The sequence below is a fragment of the Balearica regulorum genome, chromosome 25, assembly GCF_011004875.1.
Source record: "Balearica regulorum gibbericeps isolate bBalReg1 chromosome 25, bBalReg1.pri, whole genome shotgun sequence".
Lineage (NCBI taxonomy): Eukaryota > Metazoa > Chordata > Aves > Gruiformes > Gruidae > Balearica > Balearica regulorum.
Window position 1 is genome coordinate 5,402,814 of NC_046208.1, and position 15,730 is coordinate 5,418,543.

The window sequence follows — 15,730 nt, forward strand, 5'->3', positions numbered from 1 at the left end:
CCGCGAGCTGGGGGTTCCCAGCCCGGCATAGAGGCCAGGGAAGGGAGGGCTGGTGTGGTTGGAGGCAGGAGGCTCTAATTACAGAGGGCTCGCCTGCCACTGCTGTTACAGATGATCGCCCTGTCCCGGAGCAGAGCCAGGCGGGATCTGCCGGGCAGGTGATGGGGAGCAGCGTGGGACACCCACAGCCTCTGGGTTTTAACCCTTCCTGGGCATCCTTGGTGCATCTCAGTGTCCTCCTTCGAGGTGCTCTGACCCCATAAGGGTCTGATCTTCCTTTGCCCTTCTGCCCCAGGCTCTTGGCAGCCCACGGGCTTGCAGCTCTGCCTGGCTCCCCATCCTGACACTGGCATCACTTACCCCACGGTGGGCTCAGCACTGGCTGCCTGGAAAGGAGCTGACCCCCTCCCTCTGCCAGAAAAGGGCCCTGAGCAGGCAGTTGCATCTCCCAGAGGGGCCATCCCCAGCTTGCTGTGGGTTTTGTTAAATGTCTCATGAACTCCTGTCAATGCCCCGTTTGGCATCCGCTGAACCCGGCTTTCTGCAGCTGGGTGTCCCCATGCCCCGGGAGAGGCTGGGGCGGGAGGGGGCTGTGGATGGGTCAGCGAGGGGAACCAGCAGCTCCCCAAACCCTCATTCCCCAGGGGCTGCCAGCGTGTAAATCCTCCCCAAGCTGTCAGTTCATCCCACAGCTTACGGACATGGCCCCAGGGCTCATCCTGGCGGAGCAGCTCCGGGGCTGTCCCCCCTGCAGCCGGCTTTGCCCCCCAAAGCCCTTCCTTGCTTGGCTGGACAATGCCACGACTGCCTGCCCGGCAGTCTGTAGTCACAAACATGCTCACCCCGTCCTCCTCGTCTTCTGAAAAGGAGCTGCATCGCTCCGTCCCATCAGTGCCAGGCAGGGCTGGTGGGCAGCGACAGCTTCTGCACCCACTGCTTGCCCTGAGGCGTGGGAGCAGGGTCTTGCGCAAGGCAACGGGAGGGAATCAAAGGTTCAAAGCTCCAGGGTGGCTGTGTCCACCTTCCCGAGCCACTCTGTGCCAGGAGGTGCTGCCCTTCGGGGCACTGCAAGGGGTTATCCCATCCTCCCTAAGGTCCTCACTTGCAAGGGCTTCCCCTTGTTGCCCCCATCTCCCCATCCCTGTCCCACCCCAGACATCCTTCTGCCGCAGCGGATTGGTGCCAGCAAGCTTTTGGAGCTTTGCTTTGCTTTCTTCTCTCTTTTAGAAGGAATGAACTGCATGAACAAGAACCACGGCTGTGCCCACATCTGCCGGGAGACCCCCAAGGGGGGCATCGCCTGCGAGTGCCGCCCTGGCTTTGAGCTCACCAAGAACCAGCGCGACTGCAAACGTAAGGAGCATTCCAGGGATGGGGATACGGCCTCCCGCTGCCCCTAACCTTGTCCCCGTGGTACAGACCCCTCCTGGCCTTGCTGCCAAGCCCTGACCCTCCCAGTTGGTTTATCAAACCTGAAGCCCTCTGGCTTCATTTTCCTCCAGCATGGCCGGTTTGTCACCCTTACAGACGGTGCTGCTGGCACCCCCCTCTGCCCTGTCCCCACATTGTGCCCTTGCACTGAGCAGGCTGAAATGGCAGTTAAAGGGGGTCCCGGAGGTGCAGCATCCCCTGTCTCTGTTCCACCAGCTTCGCTTTCCCAAGGGGTGTTGAGCAGAGAGATCGGCACAGGAGGAGAGCAGGAATCCTCTCCCCAGGGGTCATGGTGCTCTCAGCCTGTCTGATCTCCTGCCAGCATCTTGTTGGCACTGCCAGGGTTATTAAATAGATATGTATGTGTTTATGCAATTATTTTTGTTTTGTTTCTCATTTGCTGTCTGCAGCAAACATGTCAAAATCACTTATGAAATGGAGTTTTAATCCTATGAGCCTGTTTGCCCTCTAAGCTAAATGAACAGTACGCCTTGCCCCCGGGGGGGGGCTGGCAGGGATTCCCAGGAGCACCTGAGTCATTCCAGAGCTCGGGAAAGTCCCACCCTTCCCCTGTGACACCAGATCCAGGGCAACCAGCCCACTAGTGCCCTTTGCTGGGGCTGCACCGGTGGCATTTAGCAGATATGCAAAGGGAAGACACAAGAAACCACGTAACAGTTTGCATCTGCCAAGATCGCGCAGGGAAAGTCGAAAGGCTTTAGAAATTATCCGGGAGGGAGGGATCTCTCTGAGGGTATGGCCGAGGTTTTCCCAAGCCACCTTTATGCTATTTCTTGGGGATGCCAGGCAGGGAGGAGAGGGGCTTGGGTGACAGCCGGTGCTTTGCCTCCTGCAGTGACCTGCAACTACGGGAACGGAGGCTGCCAGCATACCTGCGACGACACCGACCAAGGGCCCAAGTGCGGCTGCCACGTCAAGTTTTTGCTGCACTCTGATGGGGTGACATGCATAGGTAGGTGCGAGCCCTTGCCTGGCCCCGGGGACGTTGGTTGGGGCATGGGATGACTTGTGTTACTCCCCAGACAATTTGCTTTTGGCCTAACGAAGGGGTTTTTCCAGGCTTTGGGGATGCGCCGTTTCCTTTTGCCGAGATCAGAGAAACTCAGTGCATGTGTGAGGGATGCTAGGGGTACCCACTTGGTTCAGGGCTGCGTCGCTGCTTGGCGTGGGGAGCAAAAGTGGCTGGGAGGATGCTTGAGGGGATGTTTGGGGACGGGTCGGTTGTGCTGGGGTGCGGGGAGGGGTCCCTGCCCGCCTCTGTGCCGCTGGAGGGACAGGGGTGAGGACGTGCTAGAAATTGCCACTGTCACTGTCAGCGGCAGCATTCAGGGAGGGACACGGAGGGGACACATTTGGCTGCGGCAATCCGCTCTGACTTGGCACTGCGGGTCCTCGGCTCAGGAACAATTGTCTTGCAAAAAAACCCCAACCAAAACCCCAACAACCCGACAACTCAACCACCCCCAAAATTGTCCTTTTCCTGTGTGTGTTTTCAAATTGTAAAACATCAAACAGAGATAGAAGTTTTACTGTTTTCATATGCTTGTGCTGTTTAACAGCTGATTTGATTTAAAAAAATGTTACATTCAGGGAGTGATTAAGTCCACAAATTGCTCTAGACATTGGAGTTCTTATTGCAAAATAAAAAAGAAAAAGGAATTGAAAGCAAGAGAAAAGTTTTGGCTCCCCGTGTCCCCGCTGTGCCTGAACAGAAAACCCTCTGCGCTTTCCAAAGATGGCTCCATCCTCAGGGTGAGCGGCAGAGGAGCCCCCCCAAACCCCCGGCTGCTCCCTGCTGGCTCGAGGGATGCTCAGCGCTGAGCCCCCTGAAAATCCCTCCTGCCTGTCAGCTCGGCCGCCCGCTACCTTGACATCACCGCTGTCACCCAGCCCGCTGCCAGGATTAATTCCAGTCCCTCCTGTGCTCATGGCCCCTTGTCCCTCCCGTCCTTGTGTTTGCTCCCGTGGCTGCTGCAGCCCACCCCAGCCACTGAGGACCCTCCCGTGGGGTGGGGAACGCTCTTCCGACGGGGACTTTGGGACCGCGGGATGTGTCGGCTGGTGCGTTCCTCCCGGACGGAGGTCCCTGCGCGTGTGGTGTCTGTGTTGGTGCAAGGACTCGGGGAGGTTTGGCACCGGAGCGATGCTCCTGACCTGCTGGGTGCAGCGGGTGGGGGAGCAGCTCTCTGAAGCACCTTGTGATTTAGGGGATGCTCGAGAAGGGTCCGTTGGCTGGAGGATTTTAGGAGCAGCACCAGCCCAAAACCCACCACTGCCCTTTCGGGTGTGCAACCCCCTCTCTGCAGGAAGGGGTCTGCCCGCATCCCCCAGGGGATTCCTGGCCCCCCAGCCCCACTGCGGGAACACTGCGGGATTGTGCTCCGGTCGCTGGGAGCCGGCAGCCGCCCCGCGGGGATGCCCAGCCGGCAGATTTACGGCCGAGGTACCTGCTCAGATATTTATAACCACCCTTTCTTGTTTTACAGCGGGGGCTCAGCAAACAGCCCTCCCCCCCCTCCCCAGTGCTCCCTCCGCCGCCCCTTCCCCATTTCCTCTGAAATATTTCATCATTTCAAGGGGAATAAAGTTTCCAGTGAGGGGAAACGCAAACTCGCTCCCCGGGCCATGGGCTTTGAAATTGTACGCGGTGCGTTTGATGGGCTGCCGGGACAGGCCCCTGGTCCAGGTTCCCTTCAGATCACACCACACGGCAGGAAGCACGATCAGCCCCTTTGAATGACAGTTTCATTAGGCCACGGCCGGTGTTTTTCATTTTTCCGCTTTTTATTGCTGCTTTTAAAAATGCAGATAATGAATAACATGCCTCTGAGCGAAGCGGGGCCAGCCCTAATGGCTCCCAACATGTCTGCAGGCTCGAGGGGGAGGGGGAGCCGGGAGGGGAGGCTGATGACCTTATATATTTATACTTATGCTCGAAAAGCAGTCTTTTTTTTTTTTTTTTTTTTTTTTTAAAAAAGCACATAAAATCGCCCTCCAGCAGCCTAGGGTGCAGTGTCCACAGGGAGATGCAAACTGGGCTGTTGCGGTTGCTGTAGATTTTGGCTTTCCAGGAAGATTTGCAAGCCAGGGCATCATTGCAGCTCCCTCCCGCTGATATTTGGGGTGCAGCGAGGCTATCGCCATTCCCCCGCTTGTGGCAAGCACCAGCGGAGCGGGAGGTGGTGGATGGGGAGGAAATGTGATTAGCTGGAGAAGGAAACTAAACCCAGCTCAAGTTTTATGGCCGATTTCCTGACCCGTGCCCAGGCAGTTTGTGGCGGCATCGCCGGTGCTCCCCAGCTTTGTGAAGCCGGCAGTGCCGGGAGCAGGGGCTGCGCTGGACCCCGCTGCCGGGTCAATGCTGGGCACACCAGAGCGAAGGGACCGAGACACAGGAGGGCTCTGGGAAGGGGAAAGCAGGGCACGGGGACGCGAGACAGGTGGCCATGGGCATGCCGTGTACGTTCCTCTGCACACATCAGCCTCCCCGAGGAGGACGCGGTCTCTGCAGAGCCTCGGCACCCCGTGTCCCGGCTGCCGAATCCTTGCCCTCAGCCTGAGCCTCCTGGGACAGCACAGGCACAGCCGGGGGGCTGCGTTTCCCCTCTTGTCCCCTTCCCTGTCCTCCCCTCCACATGGACCCGGCGTTGTTTCTCATTAAGCAGGGATGCAGAGTCGTCTCCGCTCGGTCCCATGGCTGATGGGCTCCACGTGCCCCAAGCACCCCAGCCCTGTGCTCACCCGGGGGCTCTCCGGCTTCGGTCCAGCATTGCCATGGGGCTCTGTCCCCACATGGGAGCAAAAAAGAAGTGCTGGAGTGCCTTGTCCCCTTCCCAAAATGACTGGGATGAAGGAGGGATATCTGCCAGCCATGTATGGGTGGTGCCAGGCAGTTTCCTTTGCAGGGTAAAGCTCAGACTAATTTTTTGAGGCAGTCCCCAGAAACGATCCATGGGTGTTTTAGCACTGATTTTGGGGTCTGTGGCTTTGCCCAGGCTGCTCTCAGCCCATTCTTGGCTTTTCGTGACCCCCCAGGCTCCCATACGCTCCCTCAGGTTACTCAGCACCCCGGGGCTGTGCTGGGGCTTGCCGGGGCTCCCAGCCCCCGGGTGCACCAATGCATGGGTGAGGCTGAGCAGCACAAGCACACCTAGAATTTGGGCTCACCACTGGCTTGGCTGCTAAATCTAAGTGGTGCAAGTACCACCGGTCGCCTTCCCGAAGCCCGTGGGCGCGCAGTGTCCATACAGCTCCTCTCAGGGATTGCAACCCACCCCAGCACGTGCTGTTTTGCTCCAACAAGGACCCGATTCCCCAAACTAATGGGCTGCACTAACACTCCTTTGTAACGCGCTTCCTCCCTCTCGCACAGGGCTCCGCGCAGCCCAACACAGGGCGTGAAACTGGAGGGGGTTCGGAGAGGCTGCGGGACACGGGATGCTTTGGATAGTGTGATGGAGGAGTTGATAGCACCAGCCCCAAACCTCCGGGTTTGGCTCTTTTGGGAGGAGGGAGGGAGAAAAAACCCAAAGGGACAATTTCCACCAGGCTGGAAAGGCAGCAGAGTTGAACCCTTTGATGTGTGACACCAACCGAGCTCCTTGCTGGACACTGTTTCTAAATCACTTTTTTATAATGTTAAACAGGGGAGAGACACTTCCAGCAACACGTTATCCTTGAGACGTTTTCTAATGGTAAATATTTTTGTTCTCTCTATCTCTACGAAGGGGTCTAACTGTAGATGGTCTCTCATCTCGAGATCATAACCGGGCTCGGGGGGCTGAGCTGTCACGCTAACCGCATGCCTCACTAACCCTGTCCCCCACCACTGCTTTTAAAACCCGCAGAGCAAGCCTGGCCTCGGGCTGCAAGCGGACTTTGCTTTTGGGGACAGAGAAAGAAACCCTCCCCTGGCTGTGCTTGCATGAGGCAGGGGCTCTCGCGTTGCTTTGGTCGATCCAGCCTGGTGCAGGGGGTGATAATCCACTTTCCAGTGCCTGTGGCAATAGTTGTCCCCCTCCACCACTGCCAAGCAAGCTCACAAGGAGCCAGCAGCGGTCTGCCGGCGACTGCGTGATGGGGAGGGGGATGCTCATGCCCGTTTCTGCACTGTGCATTCCCAAAGTTACCCCCTCGCAGAGCCCACCCGCCTGCAGACAGTCCCCTCTGCGGGCACGGGCACATTCGGGGGGGTCCTGGGGTTCAGCCTGACCATGCTCAGAGGAACCTGCCCAGAGCTGCAGCACACTGCAGAGCTGCAATGACCTTTTATTGGGCCGGACACCTCGGCTGCTTCCCCAAGGATTTCTTTGCAAACCGCCCCCTCCCCGTCAGGTGTCTAAGCCCTTCACAAAGGTAAGGTGATTCCTCTGCTCCACCGACAAGGAAACTGAGGCAGTCTGACAGGGCAGCAACTTGCCTGCGGCGGGGCATCTTGTTCATGGATGTGCTGGGTGCATGCAAACTCCTGGCACATCCAGGAGGACCTGTGGGTGCACGGCTCACCGACGGCAGGGAGTACGACCGTGGCTTTCAGAGGGGTCTGCGGAGCCTTTCGCCCAGGGGTAGGAGAAGGGGGGACCCCCAGCTCCGTGCCGTCACTGTGCTCCACCCAACCGGCTGTAATCTGCCCGATTACGGCATGATTATCTCCTTAGGCTCGTGGGATCGCAACTGCCGCTTCCTGGCAGGTGGAGGCGAAGCCGGAGCGTGTGCAGGCAGGGTGCTGCAGGGCACGGGCAGGGGCTCGGTCGGTCCCCGGTGATGGCCAGCACGGTAAAGGGTGCCGAGCAGGGCGAGGATTTCTATGGCACGGCAGTCGAGATGCAAGACCGGGGCTGGGATGGAGGAGGGTGGTAAAGAGCATTTGTGTGTGTGTGTGTGCGCGCAAGCTGCTTTGTCTTCTCCCTCCCCGAGCGATGGAGGCCCTCGCCAAAGCCCTGTGTGGTTGGGTGAGTCACGCCAGCTCGCGCCAGGCTGGGAGCAGCCCCCGGGCTGCCGGCATCGCTGAACAATGCCGCTCTCCCGGGGGCCCCGCTCCCGAGCAGCCCCCAGCGCCCAGCCCCGTGCTGCCTGACCCCCGCTGCCTCGCAGGTACCCTGGCAGCCCCCAGCCTGTTTGCAAAAGCTTTTTGCAAGCCTAGGAGAGGGTCCTCATTTTGCAAAGGGGTTTGCAGTGGTGCTCCAGCTGTGCTGGCTCTGCTCCCACCCCACGCGTGCCCCAGGCACCGGCCACATCCTGCATGGGATGGCGGGTAGGGCTTGCTTTACATCTCAGCCGAAATCACCGAGGGTGCAAAGGGGCTTGGAGGGGACATGGGTGTCGCAGTGCTGGAGGAGGCTGTGAGCATGGCGAAGTGTGCCCAGGGCACCTCACTCCCCGGAGAGCCCCATCCTCCTCTGTGCAGCTGCTTCTCCAGCTCGTTGGTCCCACCGAAAGCAGCATCCGCACCAAGCCCTTCGTCTCATCCCAGCGGCAACCCTGTTAAATTAATCCTCCCTGGGCTGCTTCTGCATCAGCTCCTGGAACAAAGGCTGGCATTAAATAATTCATTGGGCTTCCAGAAGGTTTCCCTTCGGCGCGGTGTTGCCCGCACCGTGCTCTTCACCCCGGTACCGCGCAGGGGGGACGATCCTGGCACGGCCGGGCTGCATGCGGCACAAGGACCTGGCTGGAAGAATACTATCTGCAGAAATCCCTCCCTTGCCATTAGGTTTTGTAATTGTGCTGGCTATTAATTTCATAAAATGGTCCCTTTTGTTCTCTTATTATGGGACATCATAAAAATAGCAGTGGTAAGACGAGCACAGAGCCATCCCGGCTCCCTCACCCTGCGGCAAATGGCTGGATGGTTCACTCATTCCTGTCCCATGCGGCGCTCACAAAGGGCGGGAGAACCTGGGATTTGCTCTTTCCAAGGAATTTCTTCAAGGCATTTTCATCTTGGGTTCCTTGAAGCCCAAATGTCTCATTTATCCAAGCAGCCAGCCTTCTAAAAGGAATATTTTATTATCCTTTGTGAACAACTTAATGCACTTCAAACCATTGTTCTGGTGGTTAGGACCGAAATTGAGGATTGATCTCACAGGGAAGCTGTCAAGCTGAAAATGCTTCATTTAAATTAGTGTCCCTTCTAGTCCTACCAGCAACAGCTGACTTTGATAATACTGAAACAATTAGCATTTTTTTTTAATTGGATTTTTTTTCCACTGATGCTGCCTGCCTCTGTGTGTGGGTTCTAATTATACGAAGCATCTCCCAAATTAGCCTACGACATTGGACCGGCTGGCGTGCCCGAGCGGCGGGTGACGGTTAGGGACTGGCAGCGCGGGGTCACCCGTGGCTTTGCTGCTCAGCGGCGGTGGTGGCAGCGAGGGGGTCGGGACCCCCCGTCATCCCACAGCGGGACCGGGGCTGTGCACCTGCATCCCCGCGGAGCTGCAGCCTGGGCACCCCCAGAGACACCCGGCTCTGGATGCGTTTTGCACATCAAGGGCTGTGACTTTGTCACTTGGAAAATGGATTCCTCCTCAGTGGACCTGCCAAAGCTGGGCTCCACCAGACCCTGTTTCTGGGGGACAAGCGGCCCCAGTGCCAGCATGGGGGCTGAGCGTGGCAGGATTAATCCCACAGAGCCACTTTTCCTTCTGTCAGCTGAAAAGCCGATGCGTTTCGGGAGCAAAGAGCCTCTGTTGAACCACCTCCGCTTTTCCCAGCACCCTGAATGTCGGTTATTTCACAACAGGCAGCAGCTCTCCCTCCCTGCACATCCCTGCCTGCACCCCCAAATCAGACCTCCCCAGGATTGCTGGGCAGTGCTCTGTTCCCTGCCTGCAATTAATAAAGCATCCTCTAATGAGGGGCTGGGGCTGTTTCCACTCCCCTCTCTGCCTCAAATGCAGATACCCAGTATATAAGAGCAGGTTGGTGGAAGGCAGGAGTGTTGCACAGGGGTTTGGACGGTGAACCAGGAAATCTGGGTGCTTTTTTCCTGCCCTAGCGCTGCCTGCAGCCTGGGGTGAATCACACATGCCCTTATTTCAGTTCCAGAATCCCCGGGGAAGGGCAGCACCCAGGTGCCTGGCAGGGTGATGGGAAAGGCAACAAGCACCAGGTTGTCGGCAGAGGCGGAAGATGCTGCAGGATTACCAAGTGTTAATGCCTTACCTCCCCCCAGCTGTCGTGCTCTGTATCTGGGGTGTTTATTAATTCGGGGGCTCCATGACCTTGTTGTGGCTACGTGAAAAGCCAAGGGCGGTTTTGGTGGGCTCTGCAGAGAGGTTTGCACCCACTGCCTCTCCCAGGCTGCGGCATGGGGACACCTGGGTGGTGTGACACCCCCCCCAGCCTTTTAGACACTAGTCCCTCACCTCGGCCACTCTCTCTCCTCCCCGTGCAGAGACGTGTGCTGTGAACAACGGGGGCTGTGACAGCAAGTGTCACGACGCGGCGACGGGCGTGCACTGCAGCTGCCCCATGGGCTTCATGCTCCAGTCGGACAGGAAGACGTGCAAAGGTAGGTGGGTGCGAGCGGGGCTGGGGTGTTCACTGCGCACCCTGGGGTGCCCCAGACCCCCCCTTAGTCCTTGGTGCCTCAGTTTTAGCTCAGCTTAATGTCACCCACAGCAATGTGGGGGTGGGGAGAGGGGTCTTGCTAAAGGTGCTGTGCTCGGCCCCAGGAAGCCTATGGAGAGGAGGAAAAGAGGGTCAGGTCAAGTCGGAGGCATGGCACTTGTGGGGCTGGAGGGTCCCGTCTCGCCTCACTGCGCCCCACTGCCTCAGTTTCTCCTGCGGGAGCTGCCATGGGTCGGGGCTGGGTGCGCGGGAAATCCGCACCCGCTCTGGGCATTTGGGGTACGCGAGTCCCTCTGTGGTCACCGTCTGGCCAGGCCCAAGCACTGTGTCCCACGTGCGGGAGGATGCCTTGGGATGCCACGCGCCTCTGCGCGCTCCCACCGACGTCCCCATCCACCTGCCTCTGCCGGGGGAGCAGTCCAGACCGGTCACCCCGGCCACCCAAACCTGTCCCCTCCCTGGGCAAGGGGACGCCGCGACCCCAGGGCTGGCCGGCGCCTGCGTTGTGTCTTTCGGCAGCTCGGGGAACTTGACCTCGGTTGAAAGGAAAGCCGGTCCCGCTGCCGGCTGCCTGTCTACCTACTGACTGCTTCCAGAACCCCCCTGTTCCCTGTTATTTTATCAGAGTACCCCCCAATTCTGCAGTTTCCAGGAACGTGCAATAACCCGGAGCCACCTCCCCTGTGTCTGGGGGTTTTATTACGGCTGCGGGCTGGTTTACAGCTCGTTCCCTCGCAGTCATAAAAACGGAGTCCCAGCCCCAGAGAGGCAGAGCTCCTGCCCCGGCACTGGCAGCTGGGGGATGGAGGGACAGGGAAGGCAGCCGCCTCTTCCTGGTCTCCTTCCATTTTACAGGTCATTTCCTAGCAGTAAATTTTGTGATTAGTGGAAAAAGCAAAAAAAACCTCAACCGAAAAACCAAGTCCTGGCCTCTTTTCAGGTTGCTGGGGCTCTTTGCAGTTATTGTGCATCATCATTTTTAGCTTTGTTTATGGCAGGAAGGAGGTGGCAAGCAGAGAGGCGGGGGTTGAATAGTATGTATTTTGCTGAGCAGCTGGTTTTGAAGGAGGGGGTTTCCCCTCCCAGCTTAGGCGTTCTTCCTGCTGCTCCTAGTCCCCAGCCCAAACCTGAGACTCCGTGGACTCTGGTCTGGTGCTTTCCCCCAGGCTGCGAGGCTCTTTTGGAGGCCCTGGCTCCTGGCTGTGCTCCGGGGGATGCTGAGACCTGCAGAAATTAAACGTTTTGCATCACTTCCAAGGGCAGCTGTGCCCAGGAGCCCTGGCCTTCCCCAGTGTCATGCATCAGCTCCCCAAATGCGCCCAGATAAAACCAGCAGCCACGTTCCCCCAGTGACCAGCAGAGCCCAAAGAGCTTCCTCTGTTTGCTGGCTCCTGGTTGGGATGGGGTCTGGAGGGGAGGACCCCGCTCACCTGGTCGAGCATCCCAGCCGGGGTGTGACACGTGTCGCCTGTCCCTGCCAGACATCGATGAGTGCCGGCTGAACAACGGTGGCTGCGACCACATCTGCAGAAACACAGTGGGCAGCTTCGAGTGCAGCTGCAAGAAGGGCTACAAGCTGCTCATCAACGAGAGGAACTGCCAAGGTAAGGGGCAGCGGGACCCCAGCACCCTGCTCTGCCCGGGCACATCCCCTCTCCCTGCCCTCCGAGGTTTCCCAGCCCTCCCACAGCTGCTGCTGGAGGAGTGCTGGCCCGGTTACTCATTCCTTTTTGCTTTCTTCTGGACCACATACATCTTTCAGGGGATTAGTGTTGGATTTGGGTTTTGTCTGGGGTTTAGCCCTTTAGTCTGCAGAGCTGGGCTGTCATCCCAGCCCCGCTCCCGAGTTAGGGATTTCTGGGCTCTTCTCGCAGCAGAGCTAAAGCCAGCAGTTAGGCAGATGCCAGGTGAAATCCTCCAGCCTTACTCAGGGCTGGGATGATGGTCACAATGTTCCCTGCAGCCCTGTGGGCTGGGATGCAGCTCTGCCCGGGTGCAGGGAGCATCCCCACCCGCAGCTCTGGCAGCGAGCATGCCCCAAGCCCAGGACCATCGCTCTGCTCTGGAGCACCCGTGCCAGAGGGACTGGGGACCCCAGCAGCATCCCGTGTGTCCTGCAAGGGCATCCTGAGCTCAGCACCCACCTTCTCCCAAGCTGCTCTGCTTTATTGCACAAAGTTTTTGCTAGCAATCATGCAGCAGCACAACTGTAGCTCCCTGCTAACGCACAGGCACTGACGCACCGGCTGCTTTCTCTTGAGAGAGACCGTGGTTTTGCTGGGACGGGGGACGGGAAGAGCAGCAGGACGTGTGCTGCCTTGCCTCTCTCCCCCTGCCAGCCGCCCCACGGCATGGGCTGGATGTGCTGTGTTTGCAAGCCATTGAGGCAGAGCAAGGATTTCGGTAGCTTTTCCAAAGGGATTCCTCCTTCCCTGTCTGTCGGAGGGCAGGAGGGGATGGGTGAAGATGCATCCTGCTTACTCCGAGGGAGCTGGCTGCTCTGTGCTGCTTTTCCCACCTTTTTCTCTCCGTCCTGACATCCTGCTGCGCATCCCACATAAACCCAGCAGGTTTAAATGACCCAGAAGGTCTCTGGGCCATCCCCAGGGGAGCACGGGGCTCTCCCCCCACAGCCCGTGACCAAGACCAGCACAGTGGGTGTGTGTGAGCCCAAATGTTGCCTACTGAAAGCATGCGGCCAGGGAAGGAGGGAGCTGGTGCACTCCGGGGCTGCAACCGCTTTCATCTCCATCCAGGTTCTACGCTCTTGGGAGTTTGACGTGAGCACAGCAATTAACTTAATAAAGCCAATGAAATGATGCTCAAACCCGCCAGATTGGGTTCACCCGCCCAGCCAGGGCCTCCCTGCCCCAGCGAGGTGCCCCGCGGGGCTGAGCAGACATCGCTGGCACCATCCCCAGCGCAGGACCTGCCTGCGCAGCATCCCGTCCTGGCACAGGGCAGAGCCCTGGCCGGGCAGCAGCCGGGGGCTCTCACAGGCACCCTGTGCCAAGGGCAGGGTGCTGGCCCTGTTTGGCCCGTTTGTGGCGCAGAGGGGCTGCAGGAGCTTGGGGCGGGGGGGGGATGCTGGTGCTGTGGGCTGCTGCTCCCATGCAGTAGCAGCTGGACCGGGCAAGGAGGGAGCTTGGAGGCAGGCAGGGTGGGTGCAAAGGGTCTCAGAGCATCCAGGTGCTGGATCCTCAGAGCATCCCAGTGCAGGGTCTTGGAGTATCCTGGTGCCAGATCCTGGAGAATCCCAGTGCAGCCCCCAGCTTGCTGGAGCAGGTAGAGGACAGCCTTTGTGCTCGGGGCTGCCCCTCCGCCTTGCCAGCCCTCACTTTCCCCCCTTGCCTTTCCTCCAGACATTGACGAGTGCTCCTTCGACCGGACCTGCGACCACCTCTGCATCAACACCCCCGGCAGCTTCCAGTGCCTCTGCAACAAGGGCTACATACTGTACGGGCTCACCCACTGCGGAGGTAGGGCTGGCTGGATGCTGGCAGGAGGAACCCATCACCCCGCTGGGTTCGGGTCCTGGGGAGGCACACAGGGTGCCCAGGGATGGGGCAGCCCCATGGCACAGTCACTGCAGGACCCCTGGGGATACTGCTCACCCCAAGGGCTTGTGGGGAGGGTCGGTTCCCTGCATACCCTGAGCTGGGGCCAGGCAGAGAGAGGGCTCGCAGCCAGACGCTGGTGTCTGCAACTTCAAACGGAGCGACAGGAACAATTTGTGACTTGTCTGCAGCGGGAGAGAGGGAGAAATCCCCGGCGTTTTTGGCAGGGAGCTGGGATGGGGTGGGAAGGGGAACATCAAAAGGGTTTGATTTAAGTTTCACAAGGCAGATAGCTCCCAAGGGCGGGGGTGTGCGGCGCCCCGGGAAGCAGGGAGGCAGATGAAACACGCTTTGGGGGAGGTTGCCAGAGCGTGTCGCGGCAGTGGTGCTGTCGGCCTGGGGAGATGGTGGCACGAGGCCGGGCGCTCCAGCGCTGCCTGGCCAGCGAGGGCAGGCGACCCTCCTCATGCTCCCAAAATACGCAGCCGGCGTGAGCCCGCGGAGCCGCCACGATGCTCTCTGTGACCCCGCAGCAGAGGGATTGCTGGCTCCCACCAATGCTCCCAAGAAGGGGCTGCTGGGCAGGGAGGGGTGTTTGGGGTGCAGCTCCATCCCTGGCCGCTCCCCACCTCTGCCCCTGCTTCCTGCCAGACCTGGAGGATCGGCTTCAGTTTCAGGCCAGGGTGGAGGGTCCCCGCTGCGGGGAGAGAGGCCGGAGCTGCCGAGCAGCTGCCTTTTGAATTTGGCTGCTAAGTGCTTCCATGTCGTCTCCGTCTTCTGCCCCCCCGCAGCTCCCCAGCCCGCCGCGGGGCCGGGGCTGGGCTCAGCCTGGGTGGGCTGCACCCGTCACCGCCCGGCCCTTGGGGACACCGGGAGTTGGGGTTTCCCTCGTCCCCGTGGGTCTGGTGTGGCTGCAGGCAGGAGGCACGGCTGGAAGCGCCCTGCAGTGCACGTCCCCCGTCTCCAGCTGGGCGTGGATCGTGCAATTTATCCATCCAAAATCACAGCCCTGAGACAATGCACTGATTCAGTGTCAGAGCCGGGGGATTCCTGGTGCCCCTCGCCCACCTCCTCTCCCTTCTTCCCCACAGATGTGGACGAATGCAGCATCAACCGGGGCGGCTGCAAATTTGGCTGTATCAACACTCCTGGCAGCTACCAGTGTACCTGTCCCGCCGGCTGCAAGCTGCACTGGAACAAAAAGGACTGTATAGGTACACCGGGGCGGGACACACCATGGCTGGGGGTGCTCCCCATGGCCCCTCCATCACTTGGGGCTGTTGGGATTAAGGTCAGGGCAGGGGGGAGCACAGGGGGTTTGGGACATCCAAGTGCAGGGATGCTCTGGGGAGGGCTGCTTTTGGCTGGGGCCCCATGCCCATCTCTCATGGGTCTGGATGGGAAGTGCTGTAAGGTTTTGCCCTGCTCCCTCTGCTCTTGGTCATGTTTTTGCTTTTTCAACCATTCTCGGGGCTGGTCATGAGCATTTGCACCAGCAAATATCCCTAAAGGAGATGTTTTCATGGCCCTGGCCATGCCCTGGTACCTGACTGCCTCCCCTTCACTGCAGACAGGCTGCACCCCTAAAAAAATTGAAATCCCAGCAGTCACATCTCACGTCTCCAAGGAGGAGCTGGGGGGTTTGGGATGCTCATCCAGGGTCTCCATGCCACGCTCTGGCACCCTCTCCTCCCCCGTGATTTCCCCCATGACCTGGGAGGGTGCAGGGGTCCCTCGCAGGTTCCCAGACTGTGCCAGCCACGGGCATCCCCACTTGTCATCACCAGCCGGAGCGTGTCCCTCAGAGCTGGTGAAATGCCTGCCAGGTTCAGTGCCACCGCGGGCCACCCTCACCTGCAACAAGACAGGCAAGAAGGACAGCTGTGCCCTCACCTGCGCCTCCAAGGCTCACTTTCTGCCAGGTACCAGTGCCGGTGCTGCTGCTGGCATGGGCAGGGAGGTCCCCATTACCCTGTGTGGCCCAAACTGGAGGGGGAGAGGAGCATGGCCAGAGGGCAGAATCCCCAAATAGTGGCCAGGGTGAGGGAGGGAGGTGGTTGCCTGGGGGGGGGGGGGGGGCTCATTGCTGGGTGTAGATCCATGGGACGGGTCCCTGGTGCAGGATCCCCACGGCAGGGTGCTGGGCA

At 59.5% G+C, this 15,730-nt stretch overlaps 1 protein-coding gene across 1 annotated transcript in view; it reads left to right on the forward strand.

The window, feature by feature from the left end:
• SCUBE3 (signal peptide, CUB domain and EGF like domain containing 3) overlaps positions 1–15,730 on the forward strand; it is a 36,602-nt gene that overhangs the window by 15,459 nt on the left and 5,413 nt on the right. The window contains exons 5-12 of the mRNA XM_075776096.1: positions 1,228–1,353; positions 2,288–2,404; positions 6,099–6,146; positions 9,851–9,967; positions 11,508–11,630; positions 13,389–13,505; positions 14,675–14,797; positions 15,371–15,505. Of these exons, the coding sequence (XP_075632211.1) occupies positions 1,228–1,353; positions 2,288–2,404; positions 6,099–6,146; positions 9,851–9,967; positions 11,508–11,630; positions 13,389–13,505; positions 14,675–14,797; positions 15,371–15,505 (906 nt within the window). The remainder of the gene's footprint in view (positions 1–1,227; positions 1,354–2,287; positions 2,405–6,098; positions 6,147–9,850; positions 9,968–11,507; positions 11,631–13,388; positions 13,506–14,674; positions 14,798–15,370; positions 15,506–15,730) is intronic.